The 27,114-nt window shown below is 57.2% G+C and overlaps 2 protein-coding genes across 8 annotated transcripts in view; both read left to right on the forward strand.

The window, feature by feature from the left end:
* Positions 1-591: 591 nt before the first annotated feature.
* LOC144339243 (uncharacterized) lies at positions 592-8,811 on the forward strand. Its single transcript, XM_077993154.1, has 3 exons — positions 592-2,709; positions 3,024-7,434; positions 8,382-8,811. Exon 2 carries the CDS (start codon positions 5,714-5,716, stop codon positions 6,113-6,115), a length of 402 nt encoding a protein of 133 aa, XP_077849280.1. The 5' UTR covers positions 592-2,709; positions 3,024-5,713; the 3' UTR covers positions 6,116-7,434; positions 8,382-8,811.
* Positions 5,887-27,114, forward strand: part of PRKCD (protein kinase C delta) — a 31,170-nt gene continuing 9,942 nt past the window's right edge. Inside the window, exons 1-8 of one of the 7 annotated variants that reach the window (XM_077993146.1) lie at positions 5,887-6,106; positions 9,629-9,740; positions 22,458-22,576; positions 22,892-23,025; positions 24,090-24,289; positions 25,744-25,804; positions 25,982-26,144; positions 26,239-26,270. In XM_077993146.1, coding sequence (XP_077849272.1) covers positions 22,911-23,025; positions 24,090-24,289; positions 25,744-25,804; positions 25,982-26,144; positions 26,239-26,270 — 571 coding nt within the window. In that variant the 5' untranslated portion in view covers positions 5,887-6,106; positions 9,629-9,740; positions 22,458-22,576; positions 22,892-22,910. Of the gene's footprint in view, positions 6,107-6,184; positions 6,253-9,628; positions 9,741-13,224; positions 13,341-22,457; positions 22,577-22,891; positions 23,026-24,089; positions 24,290-25,743; positions 25,805-25,981; positions 26,145-26,238; positions 26,271-27,114 lie in introns of those variants that run through there. The other 6 variants (XM_015130691.3, XM_077993147.1, XM_077993148.1 and 3 more) reach the window with 6 other exon arrangements.

The following is a 27,114-nucleotide window of genomic DNA, read 5'->3' on the forward strand; positions in this document are numbered from 1 at the left end:
AGTTTGCAGGAAGACCATTTGCATGGGACCTCGTCAAATGGCTAGAGCTCAATGGAAAGGCATTCCAGGGCAAAACACGACCTGAGCAGAGGCTTGGTAGGGAGGCCTCGATGGGCAGTGGCTGGGGGAGTGGAGGGAGTTGGGAGAAGTGCCCTCGTACCCAAGGCCTCTCATATCACTAGAGGACCTGGGATGGAGGGTGCTGGCTGCTCAGGCTCTGCCAGTCCAACTGGCCCAACCACTTATCTCTGGCACTGCCCACTGTCCCTGCTCATAGTCCTGCCAAGAGTTGTTGGCAAACCCTGGGTGAAGTCTGGGTCAGGGGCCTAGGATTCCCCCAATCCCTGTCCCAGGGCAAGGATTACGGAGTCCTGAGCCCCAGGCTGCTCTGCTCAGTCTCAGAAGGCCTCACAGCAACCCCCTTCACAAAGCCTGCCCCGATTGTGTCCTCAATAGACAATTTGTAGCAATGCAATGACAGTGCGGAGGGCAGGTCTGTCTGGGGAGATGAAATGACCTGTGCGATTACGGGAGATTCCTACTTTCCTCGGTAAACTTGTCTCTGTCTTCCTTGCTGTAATAGACATGTATTACTTTTTTTTTTTTTTTTTTTTTTTTTTTTTAAATCAGAACGGCCAACGTGTGTGGCTACTTTTCTAGGTTTCAGTGACTCTCCCTCTTCATCTCTCATTCCATATCCAGCCCCCAGTCCTCAAGGTCTTCTCAGAGTTTCCCACTAGGAGGCCAGCTGTAGTGCCCCAGACAACCCTCACACTTAGGACCTCAGTTGCGCCATCCAAGGAATGGGTGAGCTGGGGTATTCCTGACTTTCCTGGAAGGAGAACAAAGGGGGCGAGGAGGCAAAGGCGCCACCAGACGGCTGGAGCCAGGTGGCTGCCGGACCCGGGAATAGAGCCGGGTGTTTTATAGTGGGGCTTGCGTCACCCGTCACCTGGCTGGGCGGGCGTCTCCGTCCCGGGCTCCGAAAGGCTTCCCTGGGGCGGGGCGGGCACGGGGAGGGCGGGGCCCCGGAGGCCTCTCTGTGCTGGTGCACGAGAGTCGCGCCGACCAGCGTGTGCGCGACTGTGCTCTGAGTATGGAGGTGTGTGCATGGCTTGGGGGACCCTGCTGTGCCTGCAGTCAGTCCTTCCCAGCCTGCCCACCTAAAGCGGCTGCCTTTCAGCTCAGGGCCACCCCCCACACTGTTTGCCATGGGCCAAGCTGGGTTTAGTGAGCTGTCCTCTGAGGATGTGGAGGATGGGGGGTTGAGGGGTGGGGACAGGGAGCTGAGGCACCCTCAGGCCAGGGAGCGAAAGGAAAGGTGAGTGAGGCTCATAGCCCTCCCTGCCCTACCTCCCCACCGTGAGTGATTAAGCCCCAAGAGCCTCCCAGTAGGGACCCTGTAAATCAGAGCTGAGTGGGTGGGGGCAGTGGAGGAGAGCTGGGAGGTCCCCTGGCCTCCGTGCGAGGGAATGGCTCTTACTGATGACTATCGCAACACCAGTGCCCCTTCTCCCCACCTACACACACGTTTGGGGGCGGGGCAGAGGAGCCAGGAAAGGGGACTCAGGCTGGCAGGAGCTATGCCATTTTCAGTGCAGAGAAGGGACAGTCCAGGGTACACAACCCGGGAGAGCCACAGGAAAGCCCTGTGTTCTGCACTCCCAGGACGCACCTTCCCCTTGTCTACCCCCAAGTATGTCTCAGGTTTCACCCAAACACAAATGTGTTGAGGAAGGAACATGGAGGCAATTAGCCCAGCCTCACTAACTCTCTGCCTGGCAGGTAACACCAACATGGGATGAACTTGAACTCTTCCATCCCCTCAGCCTCAGGAGGTCGATCTTACCAAACTCCACTTCACAGATGAGGAAGCTGAGGCACATTTAAGCTGCAGTGCGGGGCACAGCCAGGATGTGAACCAGCCCCTGGCCTGGCACTTCCCTGCTATGCAGTACTACCCACAAGGCCACTGTCCCCTCAGCCTGTCCTTGCTTGTGTTTAACCTAGTGCCTGAGGCTGACACTCCTGTTGATGATAGTCTTGGTGGCCTGAGGCATGGGCATGTCCCAAGTGTCCTTCCTACTACACTGTCCCCAGTGGGCACCTCCCAGGCTCTTGCCCAGGTGCACTATCACTGTTGACTGTGTCTCCTGCTCCAGAAACACAAGCCCACTCTGTCTTGGCCAGGCCAGTGCTCTGGGTGTGATGGGGATTGCTGTGGCAACCAAAGCTTCAGGGACAAGGATGGTGACACAGAGAGACAGAAACAGAGAGAAGGTGCAAAAGGCGGAGAGGCCAGGACAAGGACCAACTCTTGGCAGGGATCAAGTGAGGGACCCCATTTGCCTTCAGCTGTGTGGGCCTCAGGGACAGAGGGGGGGCTTTTCCAGGTTGCTTGGCCGAGTCTTGGACTTCAGGAGTGGAGGAGTCTGGAGGCCTCCCAGGGTTCATGGCCTTTGGAGGAGGCAGAAGTGACAGGGGTCAAGCTGCTTCTCCTTTGGATAAATCCTCCAGGAGGTCCACAGAGGGAACAGCCCTGGGTGGATGCCGTGGGTGGGAGTCTGGAAGCTGCCTGGCGCCACCCCTAGCCCATCTCCTTGGCTGCAAACCTGGAGGAAGAGGAAAAGTACCACCTCTAGGCAGCTGCTATGAGTCTAGCCCTGCTCAGGGATTTACGTCCCATGTCATGAGAGGCCATTGAAGGCTCTTTCTTTTTTTTTTTTTTTTTTTGAGACGGAGTCTTGCTCTGTCACCCAGGCTGGAGTGCAGTGGCCGGATCTCAGCTCACTGCAAGCTCCTCCTCTCGGGTTCGCGCAATTCTCCTGCCTCAGCCTCCCGAGTAGCTGGGACTACAGGCACCCGCCACCTCGCCCGGCTAGTTTTTTGTATTTTTTTAGTAGAGACGGGGTTTCACCGTATTAGCCAGGATGGTCTCGATCTCCTGACCTCATGATCCGCCCGTCTCGGCCTCCCAAAGTGCTGGGATTACAGGCTTGAGCCACCGCGCCCGGCCTGAAGGCTCTTTCAAGGCTGACGGCCTATGACTTGGCACATGACCATGCCAGGTCACAGGCTGTAACCCTGGGCAATGTGTTTAGCCTGGCTGAGGCTCTGTATATATCATCTCATTTAACCCTTATCATCTCATTCAACCTCTGACATGAGTCTGTCATCAGCTCTCTTCATAGGTGAGAACTCCGAAGCTGGGAGAGGCACGGTCACCTACTCAGGGCCATACAGTTAGCATGTGACACAGCCAAGGTTTGCTCTCAGGCTTCAGCAGGCCCTTCTTGTTGATGCCAGGCAGATTATGGGGACACAGATACCAGCTCATCTGGACCCTGCCCTGGCCCACCAGTGTGGCACCCAGAAGCAGCTCCAAGATGCAGGTTGGTTCTAGTCAAGCGTGGCCTGGACTCTCTGGACCTCATGCAAACCTGTTCTCCCTGGGGCCCTTGGACCTAAGGCCTGGAGGGAAGCCCACCTTCATCCCTTCTCTGCCCTTGCCACAGCATAGCCAGCACAGCCTTAGCCCCTCTGCCCCCCTCTGAGTACATCACACTTCCCCTTTCTCCAGAGGAGAGAGATTGGCTGAAGCCAGTGTGTGCTTGCAGCCCCTGAGCTCACAAGTCTGCATATCCTGAGGATCAGGAAAGTGCTTCCTGTTGTCTAATGTAAATCTTGTTCCTGTAACACCAGAATATGTCAAAGCAGTGATTCTCAACAAGGGGTAATTTTGCCCTGCAGCGGACATTTGGCAATGTTTGGAGACATTTTTGTCTGTCACAAGTTAAAGCAGGGAGGTACTACTGGCATCCAGTAGGCAGAGGCCAGGAATGCTGCTAAACATCCTTACAGTGCACAGGGCAGCCCCCACAGCAAAGAATCATCTGTCCCAAAGGTCAGTGGTGTTGGAATTGAGATCCCTGATGTAAACTATGGGCTTTGGAGGCAGAGAGACCTCAGTCTGAATCCACCTCTGCCACTGACTAGCTGTGTACTCTGGGGCAAGTCGCTTCTCCTTTCCCTGAGCCTGTTTGCTCATCACCAAAACTGGCACTAACAGTAGCCCTCACCTCTTAACTGTTCAGACTGCACACATCCAGCACCCAGCACACAGCCTGGTGCTGGGTAGCCCCTATCAGCGATAGCCATGATTATTCATTTCCTTCTTCCAAGGTGAACCACAGGGAGTGGGAACAAAGGTCTGGTGCCTGGACCTGGAGGCCACAAAGGTCTGGTGGCTGGACCTGGAGCTCCACAAGGGTCAGTCCTCCCTCTGGCTGCAGTCCCTGGCACAGGGTGGGCCTATTGTTTATGTTGAGGGAGAGGCTGGGTTGGCTTACTGTGAACCTGAAGGAGGAGCCAGAAGGAAACCTGATCCCAAGTGGGCAAAGGTCACCTGAGGCTCACCTTGTGCACCCTTTCCTCCAGTCCAACCCCAGGGAAGCCATGGGGCATGATGGGTGGGGTGGGATGGTATCAGGACACAGAACATGCTAATGAATATGGTCCTTCGCTCAGGGAAGTGCTGTGCATTACAACTGGGCATCAGGGAGGAGGGGCATTTGAATGGACACAACCAGGGCAGGTAGAGGTTTGGGGGTGGGGTGGGAAATGGCATTCAGGCCCAGAGAACAGCATGCTCAAGGCCTGGGTGTGAAGAGAAAAATGTCTTTCCCAAAGGATAGTCCTGGAACCCACCTGGTCTGACCTTTTCTCCCCATCCATCTTCCCCAATCTCAACCCAGGTGGCTGACAACATGGCAGCCCTTCTGTCCCCCATCCAGCCTCTCCTCTGCCCTGCAGTCCCTCTGCCCCATCTATCCCGCAGGAGCCCTCTAGAGCCTGTCGTCCTGACTGATTGTAACAGCTTTCACCACCTTCTCATTGCTCCGTAAGAAGACCAAAGTCCAATAACCTGTCTCTGTCACAAGCCCCTTTCTCAGCTCAGGCCACCTCTGGGATTGTCCCCCACTTCCATCCCTTGTGTTTAGACTTTCCCTATCCCTTCTAGGTGGTTCCCCAGGACCTGGAACCCTCTTTTTTGTCTCCTGGGAAGTGACATTTCTTTGGATCAGTATAAGGATAATGTCTTGGCTTTCTGAGCTCTGGGGACAGGGGGATGGACACCCTAGAACCCCAACTGGTCCCTAGACTTTGAGCCTAGGGGACACTCGATGAATAGATGGATGAGTGTATGAATGAATGAATGAATGAGTTATGGCTGACAACCAAGTTCCACGTCTGGAAAGGAGGCTCAGGCGCCTGCCAGGAGCAATAGAGAGGTCTCGAAGATGGGGGCAGGAGAGCAGAAGACTGCCAATCGGGGTAGGGGCAACTGCCAGTCGGGGTAGGGGCAGGTCCCAGAACCGCCTGAGGAGCAGTGCAGCGGCCGACCAGCGAGAACCTCCGGCCCTGGAGTGTAACCAGCTCAGTCTTTGGGGCAGAGCCGGGACAGCGGGCTTGGCGGCGGGCACCGAGCCCGGCCGCGTCCGAGTTCCAGCCAACAGGAAGAGCAGGAGTGGGGCCAAGGGAGGCGGGCCAGCTGGCTAGTGGGGAGTCCCGGGCGTGGGTGTGGGGAGCGGGGGAACCCCCGCCGGCGCCTCCCAGGCCCCAGCGGGCGGGGGGCGCCTCCTTATCGGGCCTCAGCGGCCTCCTCTGTAAAATGGGCCCCTTCTGAGGGCTGGCTGCGCGTAATGGCGGGAGGATGCGAAGCGGGCCACAGAGGGCAGAGGGGCCGGGAGACTCAGTGTCCCGCGCAGAAAGAGGCAGAGGGACACAGTCCCCGGTTGCAGCTGGTGGGGCGGGGCCTGGAGGGGCGGGGCCTGGAGGGGGCGGGGCCGGCGGCACCTGGGTGAGGTCGCGCCGCCCCGCCCCCTCGCACTTCCGTGTGCCGCGGCGCCGGAGCCCGAGGCTGCTGCAGCCCAGATCCCCCGAGCGACCCCCGGCGCCCGCCCGCCGTGCCGAGGCCCGGGCCACACCTCACTGGCCGCTGGACTCGTCCCAGTCAGCGCCGCGCCGACCGCCGTCCGCGCGCGCCAAGGAGCCGCCCGCCCGCCACCGCCGCCGCGACCCTTGGCGCCTGCCCCTGCGCCGGGAGGTGAGTTAGGGCCGGGACCCGGCGCGGGATCGGGGCTACCCCGAGGGCGCGACGCCCTTCCTTCCCCTCCCCGGCCCGGTTCCCGTTTCCGAAACTGAGAAACTGAGCCGCGGTCAGCGAAAGTCCCTCCGCGCCGAGACATGCCGGTGACTCCGTCCCCCCGTCCGTCTGTCTGTCCGTCCCTCCGCCAGATAGTGGGGGCTGAGGTCTTTCTGTCCGCCCGCCCGTGTGTCTCCCGCTCCTCCGAGAGGCCCGTCCGTCCTTCCCGACTGTCTCCTGGGCCCTGTGACCGTCCGTCTGTCGCCACCCACTCTGTGTTCTCCCCCTGCGCGCCTCTCCGAGACCCGATCCGTCTGTCCCTCGCCCTCCGCGTGCTCCATCGCCCCACCCCCACCCTTACCCCCGCCGGCCGCCCCCTCGATCCCGTTCTCCCGGAGCCGCGCCCCCGGCCCACGCTTGCCGCCCCCTGCCGGTCCAGCCGCCTATCCGCTCTACCGCGGAGCCCAGGCCAGGCCTCCCGCCGGGCCTCGCCTCCCGCCCCTGGGTCCCTGGAGGCCCGACTCGCGCGGCGCCTCCTCCTCGCTGTCTCTTCTTTCGGTCTCAAGAGTCTTTCTCGGTCCCTTCATCCGTCTCTGGGCTGGGCGTGGCTCCAGTCTCCACCATCCCCCTTACTGCCCCACCCCTCCGCCCCTCTGAGACCCCTTCCCAGGGTGGCCCCTGCCCGGTGTGGTCTGCACCCGCCCCCAACCCAGATGCCACTCGCGTTGTGGGGGCTCTGCCAGGTGAGGGGAGGGAGGGGGAAGTCCTCCTGGCTGGTGGTGGAGAGGCAGAAGGAGAGCACCATCGGAACTGCTCCCACTTCCCCAATTCCCTCACTCTTGGGGCACAGGAGAGCCCCACTGAGCCCCCACTTAAACCTGGTCAGAAGGATTTGCTGTGAGTGTGTGGGGGGGTCCCCTTCTCTGATGCCTACCCTGTATGCATGGACGCTATCTCCTTGTGCTAAGTCACTGGTATCTGGGTGTGTGGGTTGTCTGTGTCAGCTTCTGTGCTGTCACTGTGGGACTTGCCTGTGCATGTGTGTCCTTTTTCGCATGTGTGGCTCGCTTGTGTGTATGTGTGTATGTCTGTTTGTGTCCTGAGGCTCTGTGTGTGTCTTTTGCAACTGTGTGTACCATTCTTGGTGTTTTTGTTGTCACCAGACTTGTGTGTGTGTGTGTGTCCTTGTCTGCCAGTGTGTGTGTCCCTGTGTGTCTGGAGATTTCAGTGTTGCATACTGGGTATATCATGGTGACCAACTGGCCACAAGTACCTTAGATCTGTTAATTGTGGAAGCCCCTGGTGTTGGGTGCCTGCCCCCCAGGCTCATGTGTGAGTGTATCTGTATGAGTGTGTGTATGTGCGTGTACTCATGTGTGGCTCTCCCTCTGCCACTGAGCTTCTGTGACCAGGCTCACCTGGTCACTAAGGGAGGGGACTGATCCCTGGGGTTTCCTCGTTCCTACTGTGGAGTGAGCTGGGGCGCGGTGGGCAGGCCAACAGAGGGAGGCTGTATGGCGCATGTGTGATGTGTGCAGTTGTGTGTGTGTGTGAGACAGAGAGGTGTGGAGGTGTCTGGGCAGCTGTACCTGGCTGAGGGGTGGTGTGAGGACTATGGGATGGGACAGTACTGGGGTAAGCCTGGCAGTGTGTGGTCATGGTAGGAGTGTGTGACTGGTGGGACACAGTCTATGCTTGGGGAGTGACTGTGATTGTGGGGAACGGAGAGTGCCTGGGCGTGGGTGTTAGCGGCAGGAGGGGGTGTGACAAGGTGTGTGGTGACAGTGCTGGGAGGGAAGGTGAGAGGCCAGTATGGGTGTGTGAGTGTGTGGGAGACCATGAGGATGTGGGTGTGCACATGGAGAGGGCTAGAGGGCAAGTCTTGGGGTTAGCAGTGTTGTGACCAAGACCTCGGGCTCTGGATCCAAGAATGATTTGGGCTCCAATACTTGCTTGTGCCTGTTAAGAGCAAGAGACCCAAGCTAGGCCTCTCAAGGCTGAGTGTCTTTATCTGCAGAATGGAGAAAGTTGTGTGGACAAAAGGTCCTGAAGTCTTATGTTGTCACCACCCCCGGCTATATGGTTCCCATTCTCCTGGGAGCTGGGGTTAAAGAAAGCCCAGACAGTATCCAACCCAATTTCCTGCCTGTCTGTTGCCCCTTCCCATCTCCTTGACCAAGCAGCTTGAGGGAGGGAGGATGCCCAGACAAAGCCCCTAGTACCCAGCCCTGTTCAGCCTGCATGACAGCCCCTCCCTCACCAGCCGTTAGTGTCAGTAGCAGCAATGGGGGAGAGAGGGGTGGGGAGTGATTCAGAGCTGTGACTGCAGGGCGCTGACACCATTTAGCTGGCACAGTTTAGATTAAAATTAGAAATAATTTAAAGTACAGACGAAAAGATAAAGCCAAGGATGCCTCTATCCCCAGGGAATGGTGATGAGGGTCTCCAGCTGGGGGAGGGGCTCACATCTGGGGAGCAGAATCTTTCTTAGAGGCTTGAGCTGGCTGTCAGAAAAAATGCTTAGGCCTTTCAGCCAGGAGACACAGAGTTCCTTGCTACCTTTGCCATTTCTTCCTTCCAGGATATCTCCAGGCCTCAGTTTTTTCAGCTGTGTAATGGGCACAATAGTAATGTGAGAATCACCTGAACTATAATGCACAAAACAAGAGATTAAAAAATGTCACTCTTCAGGCTGGGCACAGTGGCTCACACCTGTAATTCCAGCATTTTGGGAAGCCGAGGCGGTAGATTACTTGGTCAGGAGTTTGAGACCAGCCTGGACAACATTTTGTCTCTACTGAAAATACAAAAATTATCTGGGCGCGGTGGTGCGCGCCTGTAATCTCAGCTGCTCAGGAGACTGAGGCACAAGAATCACTTGAGACCAGGAGGTGGAGGTTGCAGTGAGCCAAGATTGTGCCACTGCACTCCAGCCTGGGCGATAGAGCGAGACCCTGCCACATTAAAAAAAAAAAAAAAAATCAGTCATTTGGCATTCTCAACGTGAGTCCAGCACAGGAGCTTGCACGCCACATCATTGGAACCTCAGAACCACCTGGGGAGAGGGGGCTAGCAGTTTCTCCATTAAAAAAACTGAGGCTCAGAGGAATTGCCCCAGGCCATAAAGTGGTGTGGTACTTCATTGCACCCTAGGACTCCTAAGCCTGCAGGGCAACCTCCCGCAGACAGGAGAGTCGGGAACAGGTTTTTGCTGTGTTATTGGCTTCCTCACCAGGCTGGAAATGTGCTGAGGGCAGGGACACAGTGTTCCAGCCCCTAACATGGAATGGACACATAGTGGTGTCCAGGAAAAGTTGGACCCAACACTACATTTCAAGGAAGGGAAAGCCACATCCAGAGAGACCCAAGGTTTTAGGGCCAGGAGAGACTGAACTGGGCCTGTCAGCCATGCCGGGACTGGCAGATGGGGAGAGCCTGTTTGGCGGTGCCTCCCGGTTCAGCTGTTTCCTCCTGTTCCTGCAGGTCTGCAGGGAACTGGCCAGGCAAGGGTGCAGGCCGGTTTCTCCTGGTGGTTGGTGCGTTGCAGCAGCAGCGGGAGCCAGGACTAAGGACAAGCGGGAGCTGGGAGCCCCAGGTAGGACTGAGTTCTCTTAGGCAGATGGACGGTGCGCAGGCGTGGCCTTCCTCTCTGTCCTCCCTGTCCTTTGCTGTGGGACTGGATGGGGTTGGGCATGCATGCAGAGTCCTTGATCTGGTTGTGGGCCCTATGTGCCCAGGGGCCGCAGCTGTTTGCCCTGTCTATGGAGGGGCTCTCTGCTCATGAGGAACTTCCCGCCTGGAACCTGGCTCTGGCCCCGAATGCTCTCGCCTTGGAGCTCAGAGGCCTGGGGCCTACCATGAGTTTGGGGCAAGAAGTAGTAACACCTTTTTGGTCAGTTAGAGAGAGGGTGGCTCGTGGGCCAAGGATTGAGGGTGGATGTATCAGCTTTTCCTTGGCCCTGTATCTGCCTCCAACTGTCCTCATCGTCACACAAGGACACTGAAATTCCCCGTGGGCCCCACAGTGGGTTGGACGCTGCGGGGGGATGGAATGGGGTCTCCAGCTCCAGGTACAGCTGAGCTGTCTTCCACACCCCAGGCCCCTCCATTTTCCCCACTTCTCTAGAGCCCGAGCAGGGCTCAGTCCCTCTCGTCAGCTTCCAAATTCAAGGGGAGCTAGGCAGAGTCTGGAACAATGCTGGGAAGGCTGCAGTCTCTCTGAAGAGCCTCAGAAAGCTGGAAATTCCTCGTTTTGGGGCAAGCCTTGCCTCCTTCAGCCCCATTACCATGAAAACACTGCTGTGGGTGACTCCATACTCACTCCAGGCTGGTGACTGGGTGACTGGGCCCCAGTGAGCAGGGTTCTGGTGGTGGGTATGGGTGCTAATGAAGCTTGAGCCTGGGAGTGACAGTGGGGGGATAGCAAAGACCGTCTTTCCTCCAGGAGCGCTCCCTGAGCAGACCACCGCAGCCAACCCCACTGGCTGTTACACACTTATAGGTCTGTGAGTAGAGCCATAAGGGCTGGGCTTCCTGGGCCTGACTCTGGGTTAGGGGGCAGAAAGGAGGTCAGGGCCCTCACTCCTGGGGTAGGAGTTGGGGCAGAACAGGAGTCGTCTTCACTGGGCCTTCTGTGTATTGGACCTATCCCTAAACCTGGTGTGGAGGAAGTGAAGTGCCTTTGGCTGTGTAGGGGCCTCTGCCACCGGAGTTCTGAAGAGCCAGCCCTTTCTGTCACTCAGCCTTGTTTTCTAAGGAGTTTGATTAGTCTTGGAGACAGCCCACGGTAAATCCTCAGACATCACCCGCCTGCTGCACAGACATATGCGTGCTCACACAGGGATATGGCAAGCCAGGCTGCAGTGGCCATGCACACCCACAGACTCATGAGTGCGTGCACCACCCATGTGGGCATGCAGGTACACAGGTGCTCACATGCAGCCACCCATGGCACACTCACGCTCACACAGATGATCTCCCAGTTACCATTGGCATCCATGCACTCAAATGCCTTCCCACACATACCACACTGTGCCCATTCTGGGGTCAGGAAGGGGGGCCCTGGTCAGAGTCACAGCCCAGCAAGGTCGCCTGCATCTGGCACCTGAGGGGGAAGTTCCAGGTGTGGCTGTAATCTCAGGGGGTTAAGGGGGGCTGGGCCACCCTGGTAGGTGGGCTCTGCCCATGCATTCAGCAGCCACCCTCCCACCTGGCCCCAGGCTCCAGGCCGACCAGGGCTTGGCATGGGAGATGGGAGATGGGAGATACGAGTGCAGGGGAGATGCGTGTCAGCTGTGCCAGCACCGTGTGCCTAGTGCCACGGCAGAGGAAGTAGGCTTTCTGGCCATGAGGCCAGTGTGCCCACAGTGGGTGGGGGTCCTATCACAACGCCTGTGTCCCCCACAGCATCCATGGCTAGAGGGAGTGGAGTTGCTGGGCTCTAGGGACTAAGAGGTTGGCAGGGGCGGTCTGTTCACTTCCCAAAGGCTGGGCCTGTCTGTCCGAGGCGTTTCCGGAGGCTCACTTCCTCTGGGCTGCCCAGGAAGTGGTTTTGGAGTGGGACTGACCAGCCCTCCGTCCGCAGCTCTACGCCTTGCTCCGCCCCTGCCTTGCCTGCCCAGGGGAGCAGCATCTGGCCACCGGGTTAGGCTGACTGACCAGGCTTTTCACTGCCAGGGCTGCCCAGGCTTTTTTCGGGGGCTCTAGGAGAAGGGCAGGGGCCAGGTCATGAAGTCCCCTGCAGTCTCCACAACTTTCTCGTCCCCGCACCTTTCTTGCTCTGACCCTGTAAGCCGAGGCTCAAGAGCATCAGCTCTGGTAGTCATGGCCCCCTTGAGAGTGGTGATGGCTGGGCTGCATCTCAGTGACTAGGCAGCTCCCAGCAGCTCTATGAATGAGCCTGGGCAAGTGGCTTTGCCTCTTAGTGCCTCAGTTTCCCCCGACAGATGAGATGATAGCATCCATCTTGATGAGGTTGAGCAGAAATGACAGATAACATATGCAAAGTAGCTAGCATCGTGCTTAGCACATTGTCAGAGTTGAATGAGTAGAAACTGTAGTTATGTAAAGCATTTAGTGCCCAGTTCATGGGAACTATTCAAAAAATAGCAAGTGGGACTGATGAGGGGGTACTATGATCTGAGGGGCTGGGCACTGGCCCAGTGTTACATGGCCAGGTGCTATGGAGCCTGGCCGAGGAGCCAGGTCTCTGACTCCCTCATCCCCCTCAATTCTGCCTCCAGTGGCAGCACCCTACTGGTTCAATAGGTTCCATGTCTTCTGAGGAGAGGAGCTCCCGGTGGAGCAGCTCCACCCACTCAGCAGCCCAGCCCTTGCCTGCTCTTCTCCCCCTCACTCCCTTTCAAAGGGAGAAAATAGATCTCATGACAAATGGATGCAGGGAGGGGAAAGGCAGTCTGCAGCTGCCTGCTGCCCCCTCAGGGCTCCCCTTGGCGCTCTCCAGCTCTGGCCTTCTGCAGGACATTAGGCTGGGAGAATTGGCTGGGAATGAGGGGGTGGACGTAAGCCCTCCTGCCAGCCTGCTTACCCTTCAGACCCCTGGAGTCAGCCTTTGGGCTGGGGCAGGGAGTGGGCATCTGGTTATGATGGAGGCTAGAAGAGTAGGGGGAGCTAGAAAACCCCCTACATACACAGCAGCTGGGGGCAGGGCCCAGCCTGTCCCAGGGACACGAAGAAAGTCAGCACAGTCAGGGTTGGGCTGAGCATTGGCCTTCACTGTGTGGGACCCAGAGGCTAGGGGTGAGAAATGTTGAGGAGTGGTAAGGACAGTGATGCAAGCATCAGGAGCCTGAGGGCTGGAGAGCGAAAGATGAATGGGCCTGGGCGAGGAGTGTGGGTGAGGGTATCCTGAAGGCTTAGGAGCAGGACTTATGCAGGCATCAGACAGACCCTGATTGAATCCTTGCTCAATATTTCCTGGCTGTGCACCCTTGAGCCAGGGACTGGACTGCTCCCCACTTTCCTCATCTGTGAAATGGGCAGATCGGGGAGTGTCCTGTGAGACATGAATGATGGGAAAGAGCCACTGTGTGGGGGTAGGGTGGAGCAGGAAGACGGAACAGCAAGCCCAGAGGCTTCTAAGCGGAAAGGAACTGGCTGCTCCGGGAACTGAAAGGGGTCAGCGTGGCTGGGGCACAGGAGTGAGGGAAAGGCAGCCGCCTGAGAGGTCAGGGAGGTAACAGCGAGGGGTTGGGAAGCGGGCGTGGCGGGGACCAGGCTGCACTGGAGCAGGCTGAGGGGAGGAGTCTGGGCTTGTCAGAGGGGCAATGGGAGGCACTGGGGGCTTGGGCAGGGGGTGACAAAATCCGTCTGAAAAGCCCCGTCTGGTAACTGGAGCAGCGGGACCGTGGGTGCCAGGGTAGAGGATAGAGAGCAGTCAGAAGGCAGGTGCAGAGTCTGGGGATGGTGGTGGTGGGAGAAGAGAGGATTTGAGACTTGAGGACAGGCTGCAGCGGCAGACGGGATGGCCTTATTGTGTGGGGAGCAGGAGGAGCGGTCTGGCCTGAGCCACTGCATGAGCTCGTGCACTCCTAGTTCAGGAGTGCTGGGAGGGGAATGGTGGGGTACTGGTGTGGGCAGGCTTGAGCTCTTCTGGAGTCATTCATGTGGTGAAGCCAGGGAGGCAGGTGGGGCCACAAGCCTGAAGTTCAGGAGGGTCTGGGCCCAAAGTAGAGACAGGGAGCCTAAAGTCAGGATTGGGGCGGAGAGGGCTCAACAGGCCTTCTAAGGGGTTGGGGAGCGTTTGAGAGGCCCCAGGAACAGGACTGGGATGGCTGTCCCTCAAAGGTCCCTGCCAAGGCACCCAGGAGGACAGGCTTGTGGTGGCTGAGCCGCTGTTTTCACAACAGCTCCGGAAGCTTTGGATCATGTCTATGGCCGTGTTGGGTAAACAGGCAGAGCACAGCAGGCAGTCGCCAAGGCCTGAGGCTGGATCAGATGTCTGCTGTGGTGTAGGTTGTGGGCTGGGGTTGTTGGGGTGGGAGGAGGATCTCAGGGTCCTCCAGTGTCAGGGATGGAGAAAGCTTAGAGGTCTCCATTGTTGAGATAGGGAGGCTGGAGTCCCGGGAAGGGCAGTAGCTGGCCAGCCTCTGGAAGTGGATTCATGCTGCCTGCCTCAGCCCGGTTCTGCCTAGAGCCTCAGGCTGGAACAGGGTACTCTGTGTCTGGAGGGCTTAACAGAGCCTCTTTTCCCACCGATCCAAGGAAGTCTGGAAGACACCAGAGCACTTGGGCCAAGATCAAGGAGCACCCAGGCAGCAGATCTAAGCTAGACCTGTCTAGGTCCAAGCTCGCTGGTTCCTCTGTCAGCTGCCTGCTATGGGATGGCCCACCATGCAGGATGGTCCTGCCTCTCTCCCAGCTTTCTTAAGATCCCCCAAGTAGGAAAGCATCATGTGGACCCTGCCCAGATCCTGGGGATGGCTGGCAGAAGGCTTAGGTGGCCATCTTGGCTTCTCCCAAACACAAAATGATTGTTTCCAATGGTAAACAATCTGGAAAATCATGGAAACTCTGTGGGAGAAAGAAGGGCTAAGGAGTAAGGCTCTTGTATTGGGGGCTGATGGAGGAGCTGTTCCTACCTCCAAACACATACCCTCACCCCGTTGGAGGCCAGATGGACAGTTCTAGGACTAGAGCTGGAGGCTCTCTCCCCACTTCCCCCTGGGTCTGCCCCATTGGCTTTGTGGCTTTGGTTGAATTGCTCAACCTCTCTTTCGGTTTCTGCACAGTGAGCCTGGAGCTCATGGAACTTGTGCCTGGGGTGTCCAGCTTACTGCCCTACCAGCACAGGTTCAAGCCCTCCCCTCCCCCTGTACGCCAGGCCTGTGACTGCCACCTGTGACCGTCAACCTCCACCACAGCCTCAGGTCCCTGCAGGCAGGTGGGCGGGCGGGCAGAGGCCTGGCCAGTGATGCGCCTGACCAACCCACTCCTTCCCTTACACACTTTAGACTTTGCTCTGGACCAAGAGGGACTTTCTTCGCCTCCCTGGGTGGAAAGGCCCAGCCTAGCCTGACACCAGCTGCCCTTCTGCCCCTCCTCCATTCCCCAGCCATTGTGCCTGGGGGCTGCGGTGGAAAAAGCTAAATTTGGACTTTCATGGTGCCAGACTAGTCAGGGATGTGGGGTCCTTCCAGGCCTGTATGTTTGTTTCTGTGTCTGCCTGGAGCATCTCTGTGCCAGTGTGTACATTACAGCTTGTGGCACCCCACGTGCATGTGGAGCCTGTGTGGTCGGGTGTGGTCTGTGTGGGCCTGGGTGTCTGTTGAGATGTGAGAGCCGGTGAGGGGGTGTGTTTCTGTGTGTGTGTGTGTGCCCCTGAGTCATCATAGCAGTGTGTGTACGTACCTGTGGCTCCAGCTGTGTGCGTGTGTGTGTCTGATGTTGAGCGGGGCTCCCTGTGTGCTGTTTGGGTTGGCGGGTGTGCCTGTGTGTGCACACATGTGTGGTTATTCACGGAGAGACCCAGCTGCGTCCCCCACCCTGGCTCCTCACAGAGGTCCCTTGTCCTCACAGGATCTGGCTTTCTGGCTGTTGCCATGAAGGGGCCTTTATTCCTCTCTCAGGGGTACCTGGGGCACGCCCCTCTGACTGAGCCCAGGACTCCTCATATCCCAGGGCTGGCTGGTGACTTGAGGCCTGTGCCTGGTGGCTTCCTTCCAAGGAGGCCCTACCCCACACAAGCTGGCAGGGGTGGATATGAGCCGATGACAGCCAGGCTCCCAAGTCCTGCCCCTCTGATCCTTCCAGACCCTCTAGCAGGGCAGGTCATTATGCTCCTGCTGACCTCTCAGATCAAAGGCCCCCAGCCAACAGGTCCCTGCAGCCTCCATTCTACTCCAGCCCCCATCACTCCCTACTACTCACTGCCTGCGCTGCGCATCTTACAGAGGTCTTACCCTTCTTTGTAATCACATATTTATGTGACTGGCTCCCACCAGGCTGTAGGTCTATGGGCCTGGTGTGGCAGAGGTTACCAGTGGGAAAGCAGCTAGCTTCCTGAGAGGTGGGAAGAGTCCCCCAGGGCCAGCCTTCTGAGCTGCTTGGAAGGATCTGTGAGAATTCAGAAGGCCGTTCCAGCTGAGGGAACAACATCTGCAAAAACATCGGGGCTGGGAAATGAGACACATGTTCACAGAGTAGCCAGAGCAGGGACTGAGGTAGAGAGCAGGACAGGGCCAGGGAGTGGGGAGCCTGGAAGGCCTGGAAAGGTCTGGGTTTTCTCCAGGGGCAGTGAGAGCCTAGGAGGTTCCCAGCTGTGGGAAGAATGGGTAGGGGAGGGACCAGAGGTGGTGACAGCAGGGAGGGAGCTGGGTAAGGGGAGGAGAGGCTATAGGCAGTGGTTGGTCTGTGTGGGGTGAGGGAGGGGCCCAGGAGGAGCCCTGGCTGGGCGATGAGGTACCTGTCCTGGGAGGAGCAAGTATGGGGAGCATCCCTTGCTCTGGGACTTGGCTGTGACCTGAGTCCATAGATCTGGTTCTTATCTCAGCACATGTGGAGGCTGGGGGATGGGCCCTGGTGGAGGAACTCTAAAGGGTCTTGCTAGCCCTTCCCCTCCCACCTCCTGTTCCTCTTGCTGAGCCCACTTCCTGGGTTGTGAAACCCGCATAGCCTCCTTGCCTTGTTTCCGATGGGAAGGCCATCTAAGCCACCAGCCGCCCAGCCCAGTTACCACCCACCTGCCTACCCAACCTGGCAGCTCCACCATGCCTGGCCCCCTTGCCCTGCCATGACTGCGAGGACCAGTCCTGCACCCTCCTGCTGATCACACTTCCTCTCACTGTCCTTCCTGCCCCTGCCTGGGCCTTGGTCTCCTCCGCCCTCCTTTATTCATCCGCAAGGCTGTGGCAGGCTGCACTGTGGACTCCCCCAGGCAGAGTCTGCATCCTTAGGAGGGCCCCCACTTTGTGCCACCTGCCATGCAGTTGTGGCTTCCGTGACAGGTGTCAGGTGTGTGTGGGACAGGGCTGCAGTAGGTGGCATGGGGGACATCCCCTGCTCCCCGGTAGTCTGTTCAAGGGAACTAGACCCCCCTATACCCACGAGGGGCTGCAACTGGTCTTTCATTACCCTTGCTTTGACTGACCTCAACGTGCCACCTCGTTTCTCCCTTAGACATTTCTGAGGCAGCCTCCCTCTGCTCTCACACACCTCCCCCCAGCAGCCTGATCAAGCCTCTTTCCTCCAGCCCAGCTTACTCCTCTGACCAACGGGCATCACGCTGTGGCCTGTGAGGCAGAATCGAACACCAGGGGAGGGATGGGGTGGAGGGGCCAGGCTGGATCTGGGAGCCAGGGGACCCTCACTGCACTACCTTGGCCTCAGTCTCCTCCTCTGTTCAATGAGGAGATGGGCATGCCAGTCTCTGAAGACCTGTCTCTTGTAGAGAGATTGGCTTGTTAGGGTTTTTCACCTTTGACAAAACCATTATCCAACAAGTTAGCAAATGCATTCCTGTTCCTGCTGGCGCTCCTCAGGCCATGCCCCTCACCCAGCCTCCTTTGCTGGTGTATACCAACTCACGTGTGGATGTGCGGCACACATACTTGTCTGCTGGAGACAACCCAGAGTTCTGTGCCTGGGAGCTCCAAACCCAAGGTCGCTCTGATCACCTTGAGGCCGGCTTTGCCCGCTGCTGGGTACTGGCTGGGAACAGGTTTCCATTTGTCCCAGAGGAGGTGACCTGCCTTCTCTGGCCTGGCCTAGCTACTGCCTTTCCTTACCTCTGGGCTACTGATTTGGGGCTCACATTCACTGGGGCTGGGATCCAGTGTGACCAAGCCTTCCCTAGGTTTTGTTTTTGTTTTATTTGTTTTTATTTTTATTTTTGAGACGGAGTGTCACTCTTACCCAGGCTGGAGTGCAGTGGCATGATCTCGGCTCACTGCAACCTCTCCCTCCTGGGTTCAAGCAATTCTTCTGCCTCAGCCTCCAAAGTAGGTGGGATTACAGGTGCCTGCCACCACACCTGGCTAATTTTTGTATTTTAGTAGAGACGGGTTTTCACTTCTTGGCCAGGCTTGTCTCGAACTCCTGACCTCAGGTGATCTGCCCGCCTCGACCTCCCAAAGTGTTGAGATTACAGGCGTGAGCCACCGTGCCTGGCCCTTCCCCAGGTTTTGGAAATGGAGGCTGGTCCAAGCGGCGAGGTCAGCGGGGAAGACCACTGGTCAAGCATGGGGTACCTGTCTCTTGGAGCCCTTACCTCCCTGTTTTTTTTTGTCTTCATGTGTGTTTGTGTGTGCTGTTCCTGGCACATTTATCCATCTCCACCTCTACCCTCCTCTCTCCACCTCTACCCTCTTGTCTCTCTTGGTCTCTTCTTCCCAACGTGGCTTACTGGAAAGGACCTGGGCTGCAACATCAGGCAGGCTTGGATTTATCCTTCCACCACTTACTGGCTGTATAACCTTGGAAAGTTACATAGCTTCTCTGAGCTTTGGTTTCTTCATCAGTAAAATGCCCATCAGTAAAATCCCTTCTGGATCCGCATAGGGATAAAGTGAGCTAATGTAATTACAGAGGTAATCTGCGACATTGTCGGCCTCAGAAAAGGACTGTCTTTCTTGTAACGTGGAGGAGCCGAGATTCATACCTAGACACTGACCCTTAGTCTGGTGCTCTCTGCTTCATAAAACCGCCTCTGCTGTAGGCTGGAGAAGCAGAATAGAGACTAGGAGCCCTTAGGCAGCTGGGAAAGGCCTGGCTGGCTCCAAGGAGCTTGTCCCCGTGGAGACTGTGTGGGTCCATCCCCAGGCATCCCCTGGCCCTGCAGAGCGGCCGTGAGTCTGGCTGAGCCAGCAGTCTTCCTCTGGGGCCTCTGTGGGCTGGGTCCTATTTGCATGGGGGCTATAAATAGTCAGCACACCTTGCTTTTGTGCTGCTGCTTCACCCCCTCCTCCCTGCCATACACTCTGAGAGGTAGGGGGCAGACTCTGACTCTGCTGTGCAGAGCAGGGACTTGTGGCCCAGAGAGGCCCAGGACCTCTCTCAGGGTCACACAGTGATGGAAGAAGATGTGGGGCTCTGGGTAGTACAAATAGGGGCAGAGGAGGTGGCAGAACCTGGCCAGAGCCCGTGCGCTGGTTTTAGTCCTAGGAGGTTGGGTCTGACCCTATGGTTACTGCTGGTTAGCCTTGGGGCAGCCCATGAAGACCATGGCTCCCCAGTTCTCATGGCGCTGCAGCCTGGCGGTGCAGGTTTAGGCTGGGGCCTGCTGTGGTTGTGGTTTTCCCTCCAGTGGCTTCTAACTGTGAGCAGCAGCTGCTCTGAGTGTGGCCTGAAAGAGCTGGAGGGCCATCCTCGGGTGGGAAGGTCCTGGGCTCTGCCTCACCCTCGTGGGGCTTCTCTGACCCACTGTCTCCTCCACCCTCCATGCAGTCCTGGGGTGGTCCCCACGCATACCTCCTACTGGGCAGGCTGGGGGCAGGGGAAGCCATGGAGCCTATGGGCTGTCAGGGCTGGGCCCCAAGGGTTGGTGGCTGGGAGGAGGACCTGGCTGGCCGATGTTGGAGCATCTGGTGCTCCTGAGTGAGTTATATGTTCATGGAGACCTGGTTTCCCTTTCTGAGCAGTGGGATCTGTAACCAAGCCTGTCTTCCTGGGCTGCTTGGCAGGGGGAATGGATGCGGTGGGGGATGCGAGTGCGCTTTGTAAACTGTGAAGGGAGGTGCACAGTGAGGGATGGATGCTGCAGTGAGAGGGGGTGACAGTGGTAAGAGGACCTCCCTCCCCAAGGCCTGTTGGGTTGATTGTAGCCATGATCCTACCTGAGTTTTCATTCTCACCACAACCCTGGGCCAAGAGACTATTCCTCATCAGGAAATGGGAGGGCTGAGGCTCGGAAAGGCCAAGTGACCTGCACAGAGTCCACAGCCAAGGCAACGTTGGTGTCAGGGTGCAGCACCCAGGCAGTCTGGCCATCATTTTGCCACATTAGCTGCCCTGAGCCTCTCTCCCCTAGGAGTCCAGGCCACCTGCAACACACTTGCTCCTCCTTTATCTCTGCGCCCCTGTCCCCTCAACCCTCATCATCCTCCGAGGCACTCAGAAGTTGCTTACTGCTCCAGCTGGGTCTCCAGGTTTTCCTAACAGCACAGTTGCATCTGCTGGATCAGGCCCTGGATGTGTGGACACAGACCTGCCAATCACTCCAGACCCAGGGAGTACTCACCTGGGTGCTGGATCTCTTGGACCCTCAGGGCCAAGCCAGGCAGCAAGAGGGGCAAGATGTCCATCTTGCTTACGGGTTTGGGATGCTCAACCAGACTCCTGCATATGTGTGAGGCCAGGCCCACGTAGCTTGCTTTTCACTCCAATATTAACTGAGAGCCCACCATGTGCCACCCACTCCAATGGCTGCATATAATCGCATGCACCAGTAGACCCGTGCAACCTCACACGCACCAATTCATGCATGCTGCAGCCTGGGGAGCAGTCAGCAGCAGCCCCCAGCTGGCCCTCTCTCTGTGGCCCACCAAGAGGTCAAGGGCAGCTGCCCTGGCACACAGGCCACCTGCTGGTGTCAAGCTGAAGGCTTTGGGACTTGGGCACATGCATGAGCTTGCACACCCACTCTCACATCCACTGAGTAGGAGCCAAGGCCGAGCAGGGGATGTGGTGGGGTCTGCCTGCCTGGGTCCTGCTCTCTGCTCTGGCAGCTGCTGGCCTCAGAGGGCTGCCTGGACTCACTGGGCTGGGCTGCAGGGTGAGGTCAGCATTTGCTGTGAGCTCATCTGAGCTAAGAGCTCCCAGCAGATCTGGCCGCTGCTCTGGCCACCTTGTGCAGGAGCTGGAGGAAGTCATCTGGAGCTGGGCACCTGTTGTGTGTGCATGCACACGTGTGTGTCTGAGTGAGCCCCTGTGTGCTGGCTTTTGTTCAGGATGGAGTGAATACACGTGTGTGTGCACAAAATCGAGTGAGTGCTCCCTCAACCAAGGCTATGGAGCAGCCTCGTGGGGCCTGGGCAGAAGCCAGTGTGCACACCCGGGTGTCCTTCACAAGTGGCAACCTGAGGAGCCCCTTGGGGTCACTTACTATAGTGAACATTAACTTAGAGAATGGTGAGAAACCCAGGAGTGTGGGAGCTGCTGTGTGTGAATCTGCAAGGCACATTCAGTGTTACATTGAACATTAAAATACAGTTTGGGTTTTTTTTTTTTTTTCCTGAGGCAGAGTCTCCCTCCGTTGCCCAGGCTGGAGTGCAATGGCGTAGTCTCAGATCACTGCAACCTCTGCCTCCCAGGTTCAAGCCATTCTCCTGTCCTCAGCCTCCCAAATAGCTGGGATTACAGGCATGCGCCACCATGCCAGGCTAGGTTTTGTATTTTTAGTAGAGACGGGGTTTCACCATGTTGGCCAGGCTGGTCTCAAACTCCTGAACTCAGGTGACCTGCCCGCCTTGGCCTCCCAAAGTGCTGAGATTATAGGCATGAGCCACCGTGCCTGGGCAGTTGGGTTTTTTTTTAAGAGATAGGGTCCCACTCTGCTGCCCATGCTGGAGTGCACTGGCACGATCATGGCTGCCTTGAACTCTTGGCCTCAAGTGATCCTCTTACCTTGGCCTCCTGAAGTACCGAGATTATGGGAGTGAGCCACCATGCCCACCTGTTTTATATTTGGGGAAATAATTAGTTTGAAGGTGTAGGCAACTTTCCAGGCAGGCGAGAGGCACTTGACCCCAAGGGATCAAGTTAGAAGGGTCAGGTACACTGATGTAGGCAGAGCCTCTGATTGCCCTGATCCCTGAACAAAGTGGGTGCCAAGTTAGTGGAATGTCAGCTTTTGCTTCTGATTCTGCCTTAGAATTTCAGTTTCCCATTTGAAAAGTGGGGGTGTTTATCTTGGCCCTGCTTGTCTGCCTGGGTGGTTATGAAGAAAAAACCCCAAACTTAGAAAATCACAAAGGGCTGCATGGGGCAGGATGGGAAAAAGAGGTGGCACTGTCCTGTCCCCTTACCAGATAACAATGGCACATACCAGGTGCCTGGCATGGAGTAGGTGCCCAGCAATAGGGTACTTAGGGAGGCACTGAGTGACTCTCCAAATGAATATCTTGGGGTGACAGATGCAAATGCCACCAGGGCCCAGGTAGGTTTTGAGGAGGAGTGAAGAGAGTGCCCTTGGCCTGGGGTAGATTGATGGAGGGCAGCCATCCCATTGCTAGCTGGCTGTTGCCCAGTGGGCCCAACGTCACATTTTCCAGTTTTACCAGAGACGCCACAAATCCAGACTTACATAAACCTCTCAATTTTTTTCTTTTCTTTTTTTTTTTTTTTTTTTTTGAGATAGAGTTTGGCTCTTGTCACCCAGACTGGAGTGTAGTGGTGCAATCTCGGCTCACTGCAACCTCGGCCTCCCGGGTTCAAGTGATTCTCCTGCCTCAGCCTCCCAGATAGCTGGGATTACGGGTATGCAACACCACACCCAGCTAATTTTCAGTAAAGGCGGCTTTTCACTATGTTGGTCAGGCTGGTCTCGAACTCCTGACCTCAGGCCATCTGCCTACCTTGGCCTCCCAAAGTGCTGGGATTACAGGCGTGAGTCACTGCACCCGGCAAACCTCTCAGTTGTTAACACTGGCAACTGAGACTAGTGTGTATATGCACCATGTGGGCCAAATCCAATCGTGGGAGAGCCCTGGGGGAGTGGGTCCCTGAGTGCTGCCCGTGACTGTTCCCAGTAGTCCTGCCCGGCCGCCTGGCCTCATCCCTCTGTGTGCACAGGCCCACTACAGGCCCTGCCATGGCGCCATTCCTGCGCATCGCCTTCAACTCCTACGAGCTGGGCTCCCTACAGGCTGAGGACGAGGCGAACCAGCCCTTCTGTGCCGTGAAGATGAAGGAGGCGCTTAGCACAGGTAGGCCTGGAGGCTGGACCCTGGAGAGGGGCTGGGAATCTGGGCCCAGCTGGAGGGACTGGAGGGGGCCTGGCCTTGTTCCCTACAACCTCTGAAGGATTCTGCTCTTCCTCATCCTTGGCTCCCTGCCCCGTTCAGCTATGAAGGCAGAGGCCACTGAGTCTCTATAGGGCCGCAAACACTGGCCAAATTGAGCCCTCCTTGGAAGGCTTGGAGTTTCTGGCTCCTCCTCCACTGGTTGTTTTACCCAACAATTTTTACATGTCCGTCTGTGCCAGGGCCTGTGCTGGGCACTGAGGATACTGTCATGCTCCAGGACTGACCTGGCCTTGCCCTCATGGGGTTCATAGTCAGGTGGGGAAACCAGGCATGTCACAAAGCAGTGAGTCCTGCAATAGGGAAGCCCAGAGAAGGCACCCTCTGAACCTGAGGTCAGGGAGGACTTCCTGGAGGAAGCACATACCTCACACCATTCCCTCTTGCTTTTGCCCTGGCCTGGTGAACCCCTAGTTGTCCCTCAGGTCTCAGCTGAACTGTCCCTTCCTCTAGGGAATCTTCCCTGACCCTTAGGCTTGACCCTGTGGCCACTTGACCATAGGCAAGTCTAGCACTACCAGCCTTACCCTCTTCAGTCTCATCACAGCTGTGACTTAACAGTTACTTGAAGAAGGAGTTGGTGCATTCGCCACCCGGGCCTGGGGATCCAGGAGGACAGGCCCGGGATGTAGCTTTTCTTTCAGCTGTGTTCCACGCCTCGAATATTATGGCTGGCATGCAAGAGCTGTCAGCCCATGTTCCCTGAGTGAATGCATAAGGGCAGGTGACATTTAAATGGAGCTGGAGCAAGAGGGACACAGGAAGAGGGACCAGCAGGAACAAAGGCCTGGAGGGAGGACCTAGCACGGTGCCCGAGACAGTTCTGTGCTCTAGAGGACACTGGGGGACCACAGCAGGCCCTCAGGGCAGGAGAGTCGGGCAGATTCTGCCAGGGGAAGGCCGTGGAGATCCAGGAGGGAGGGACAGAGGGGCCCTGACCCAACCTTCCCTGCCTGGCCTTGTTGCAGAGCGTGGGAAAACACTGGTGCAGAAGAAACCGACCATGTATCCTGAGTGGAAGTCGACATTCGATGCCCACATCTACGAGGGCCGCGTCATCCAGATCGTGCTAATGCGGGCAGCCGAGGAGCCAGTGTCTGAGGTGACCGTGGGTGTGTCGGTGCTGGCCGAGCGCTGCAAGAAGAACAACGGCAAGGCTGAGTTCTGGGTGAGGGGCGCACGAACCGCGCCGTGTGTGTGTGTGTGTGTGTGTGTGTGCGTGTGTGTGTGTGTGCGCGCGCGCGTGCGTGCATGCTCGCGCTTGCATGCGCACTCCTGCATCAGTGTGTGGGCTCAGTTAATGAGCACAGCTGAAGGGCACCAGGCCCTGTGCTGGCCACCAGTCCAGCCCTGTGGCCAATGTGGCCTGGGTGTGACTCCTGGCTCTGCAATTCACCAGATTCCCAGCCTCTCTGAGCTTCTGCTTCCACATCTGTTAAGGGAGGGCGCTACTAAATGTGCCTACCTCAGGGTCAGTTGTTCAAATGAAAGGAGCAGCTGGATGTACAGGGCTTATTGCAGAACCTGACACGTAGCAGGTGCTAAAGACAGCCAACTTCCTTATTGTGACTACTTTTTCCTTTTTAATTTTGGAAAGGCAGGATATGCACATAGTAAAACATTTTTAACTGCACGAAAGGGTGTGTCCCTGCCCCAAAACCAGGCCACCAGGCCTCCTTCCCAGAGGCACCCATTATTCCAGTTTTTTTGGAATCTTCGCATATATTCTAGACTTTGGCAGCCATTGAGGGGGCAACATAGTGACCTTTAACAGCAAGGAGGTGGGAGAAGGGGAGGCTTACGGTCTCATCTACTTACCTGCTGAAATGGAGACTCAGCACAAGCAAGTGGCCACCTGGCCATGTGCAGCTGTGTGTTCTGGGTGGCCACAGGATGCCAGCGCTGGCAGAAGTCCCCTGGGGTTACATGTGGGATGTAACCAGATGTCTCCACCAGGAAAGGCCCTGTGACCACTGGAGACTCAGATCAGCCTCCTGTGAGGGGTGAGGGGGCTGGGATGGGAGAGAGGTTGACACAGGGCTGTACTGACCCTTGGCCAGTCAGGCAGAGACACAGAGGGGCCTCTGGCTGTGCTGTCTCCACTCCCCCAAGGGAGGATATCAGTCACCAGGTCTGGGTCTTGGGGGAGGTGAGGGGATAGAGGCTCAGGTCCCACCCTCAAGACTGTCCAGTCTGCATGAGGAGCCCTCGGCACAGATGGAGGGGCAGCGTGTGTGCACGAGGATGCGTGTGTCTGTCTCTCTCCACATGTGCACATGGGTGGGGGCCTCCATTCTAAGATCCTTGCTAAGGGGGCCGCTGTGGGTAGGGGTGGGGAATTTCCCTTCCAGCTCTGTTCCCCAGCTATGTGTCTGGGCTGGGTGTGGGCTGGACCCTTTCACTTCCCTAAATGTAATAATACCCCTGGGTACAGTGTGGGGGTGGGGCTCAGGGGTGGGGCTCAGGCAGGGCCCTGCCCACACTGGGCAGACAAGTGTCTGGCTAGGCCTTGGGGGGCTGCCTTGGCCTTGAGGGACCAGCCATGGGGGCGGGTTCTGAGTTTGGCCTGGCCCAGGCCACCCTCACTGACCTTGTTCTCCCCTGGCCTCTGGCCCCCAACAGCTGGACCTGCAGCCTCAGGCCAAGGTGTTGATGTCTGTTCAGTATTTCCTGGAGGACGTGGGTAAGAACTCCCTGGGGATGGAGGGGGCTCCTTTGCCTGGTTCAGAGGCAGAGCCAGCACTGAGGCGTAGGGAAGCGGCTCCCTTTGGCAGACTGTCCAGGGCCACCCTGGGAGGGAGTGCAGGGGTGCCACCCCTCCCAGATACCAGGGCTGACTTCCCCACTCCATGGTCCCCAGATTGCAAACAGTCTATGCGCAGTGAGGACGAGGCCAAGTTCCCAACGATGAACCGCCGCGGAGCCATCAAACAGGCCAAAATCCACTACATCAAGAACCATGAGTTTATCGCCACCTTCTTTGGGCAACCCACCTTCTGTTCTGTGTGCAAAGACTTTGTCTGGTGAGAACTGGCCATGCCCACTGGTGGTGGTGCAGGGTAGTGGGGGCCGATCCCAGTCCCCACTCACTCACTTTGCCTGGGTTTTGCCTTTCAGGGGCCTCAACAAGCAAGGCTACAAATGCAGGCGTAAGTGTCTCCACAGGCCAGTTTGTACGTATGTACCCGTGTGTGCTCACGTGTGCCAGTGCCTGTGTGTGTGCCGGTGCCCGTGTGCGCTCAGAGAGTGTATGCACGTGAATTTTCCGTGTAGACACAGCAGCTGAGTTCAGTGAGTGCTGGGGCTGGCTTGCTGCTGCTCTGGAAAACCAGTTCTGCGCCTCTCTTCCCAGCTGCGTATCCAGTGACCGGGAGTTGGTGGATGGCAATTGGGCACAGTAGAGTATTCACGCAGAAACCAGCCCAGGCCATGCGCCAGGCCTCTTTTCCCTGGAGAGGCAGTGATAGGCCCTGTACTAGCACACAGTGGCTGCATGTGCTTCTGTGTAGATGTGGGTGTCTCCGAGTACACAGGTGTGAGCACACTCTCTCCCTGAGGGTGCATGCACGAGGCGCCGCAGGCTGGAGCCAGACTGCCTGGGTTTCAATCCTAGCTCTACCACTTCCTAGCTATAGAGTGTTAGGCAAAGTTACTTAACCTCTCTGTGCCTCAGTTTCCTGATCTATAATTTTTTTTTTTTGAGACTGAGTCTCATTCTGTTGCCCAAGCTGGAGTGCAGTTACGTGATCTCAGCTCACTGTAACCTCCCTCTCCCAGGTTCAAGCAATTCTCTTGCCTCAGCCTCCCGAGTAGCTGGGATTACAGGCGTGCACTACCATGCCTGGCTAGTTTTTGTATTTTTAGTAGAAATGGGGGTTTTGTCATGTTGGCCAGGCTGGTCTCGAACTCCTGACCTCAAGTGACGTACCCACCTCAGCCTCCCAAAGTGCTGGGGTTACAGGCGTGAGCTATTGTGCCTGACCCTCATCTATA

The sequence above is a fragment of the Macaca mulatta genome, chromosome 2 (genome assembly GCF_049350105.2).
Source record: "Macaca mulatta isolate MMU2019108-1 chromosome 2, T2T-MMU8v2.0, whole genome shotgun sequence".
Taxonomy (NCBI): domain Eukaryota; kingdom Metazoa; phylum Chordata; class Mammalia; order Primates; family Cercopithecidae; genus Macaca; species Macaca mulatta.

Coding starts and splice junctions, on each gene's coding strand:
- LOC144339243 (XM_077993154.1), top strand. CDS start 5,714: ATGCGAAGCGGGCCACAGAGGGCAGAGGGGCCGGGAGACTCAGTGTCC.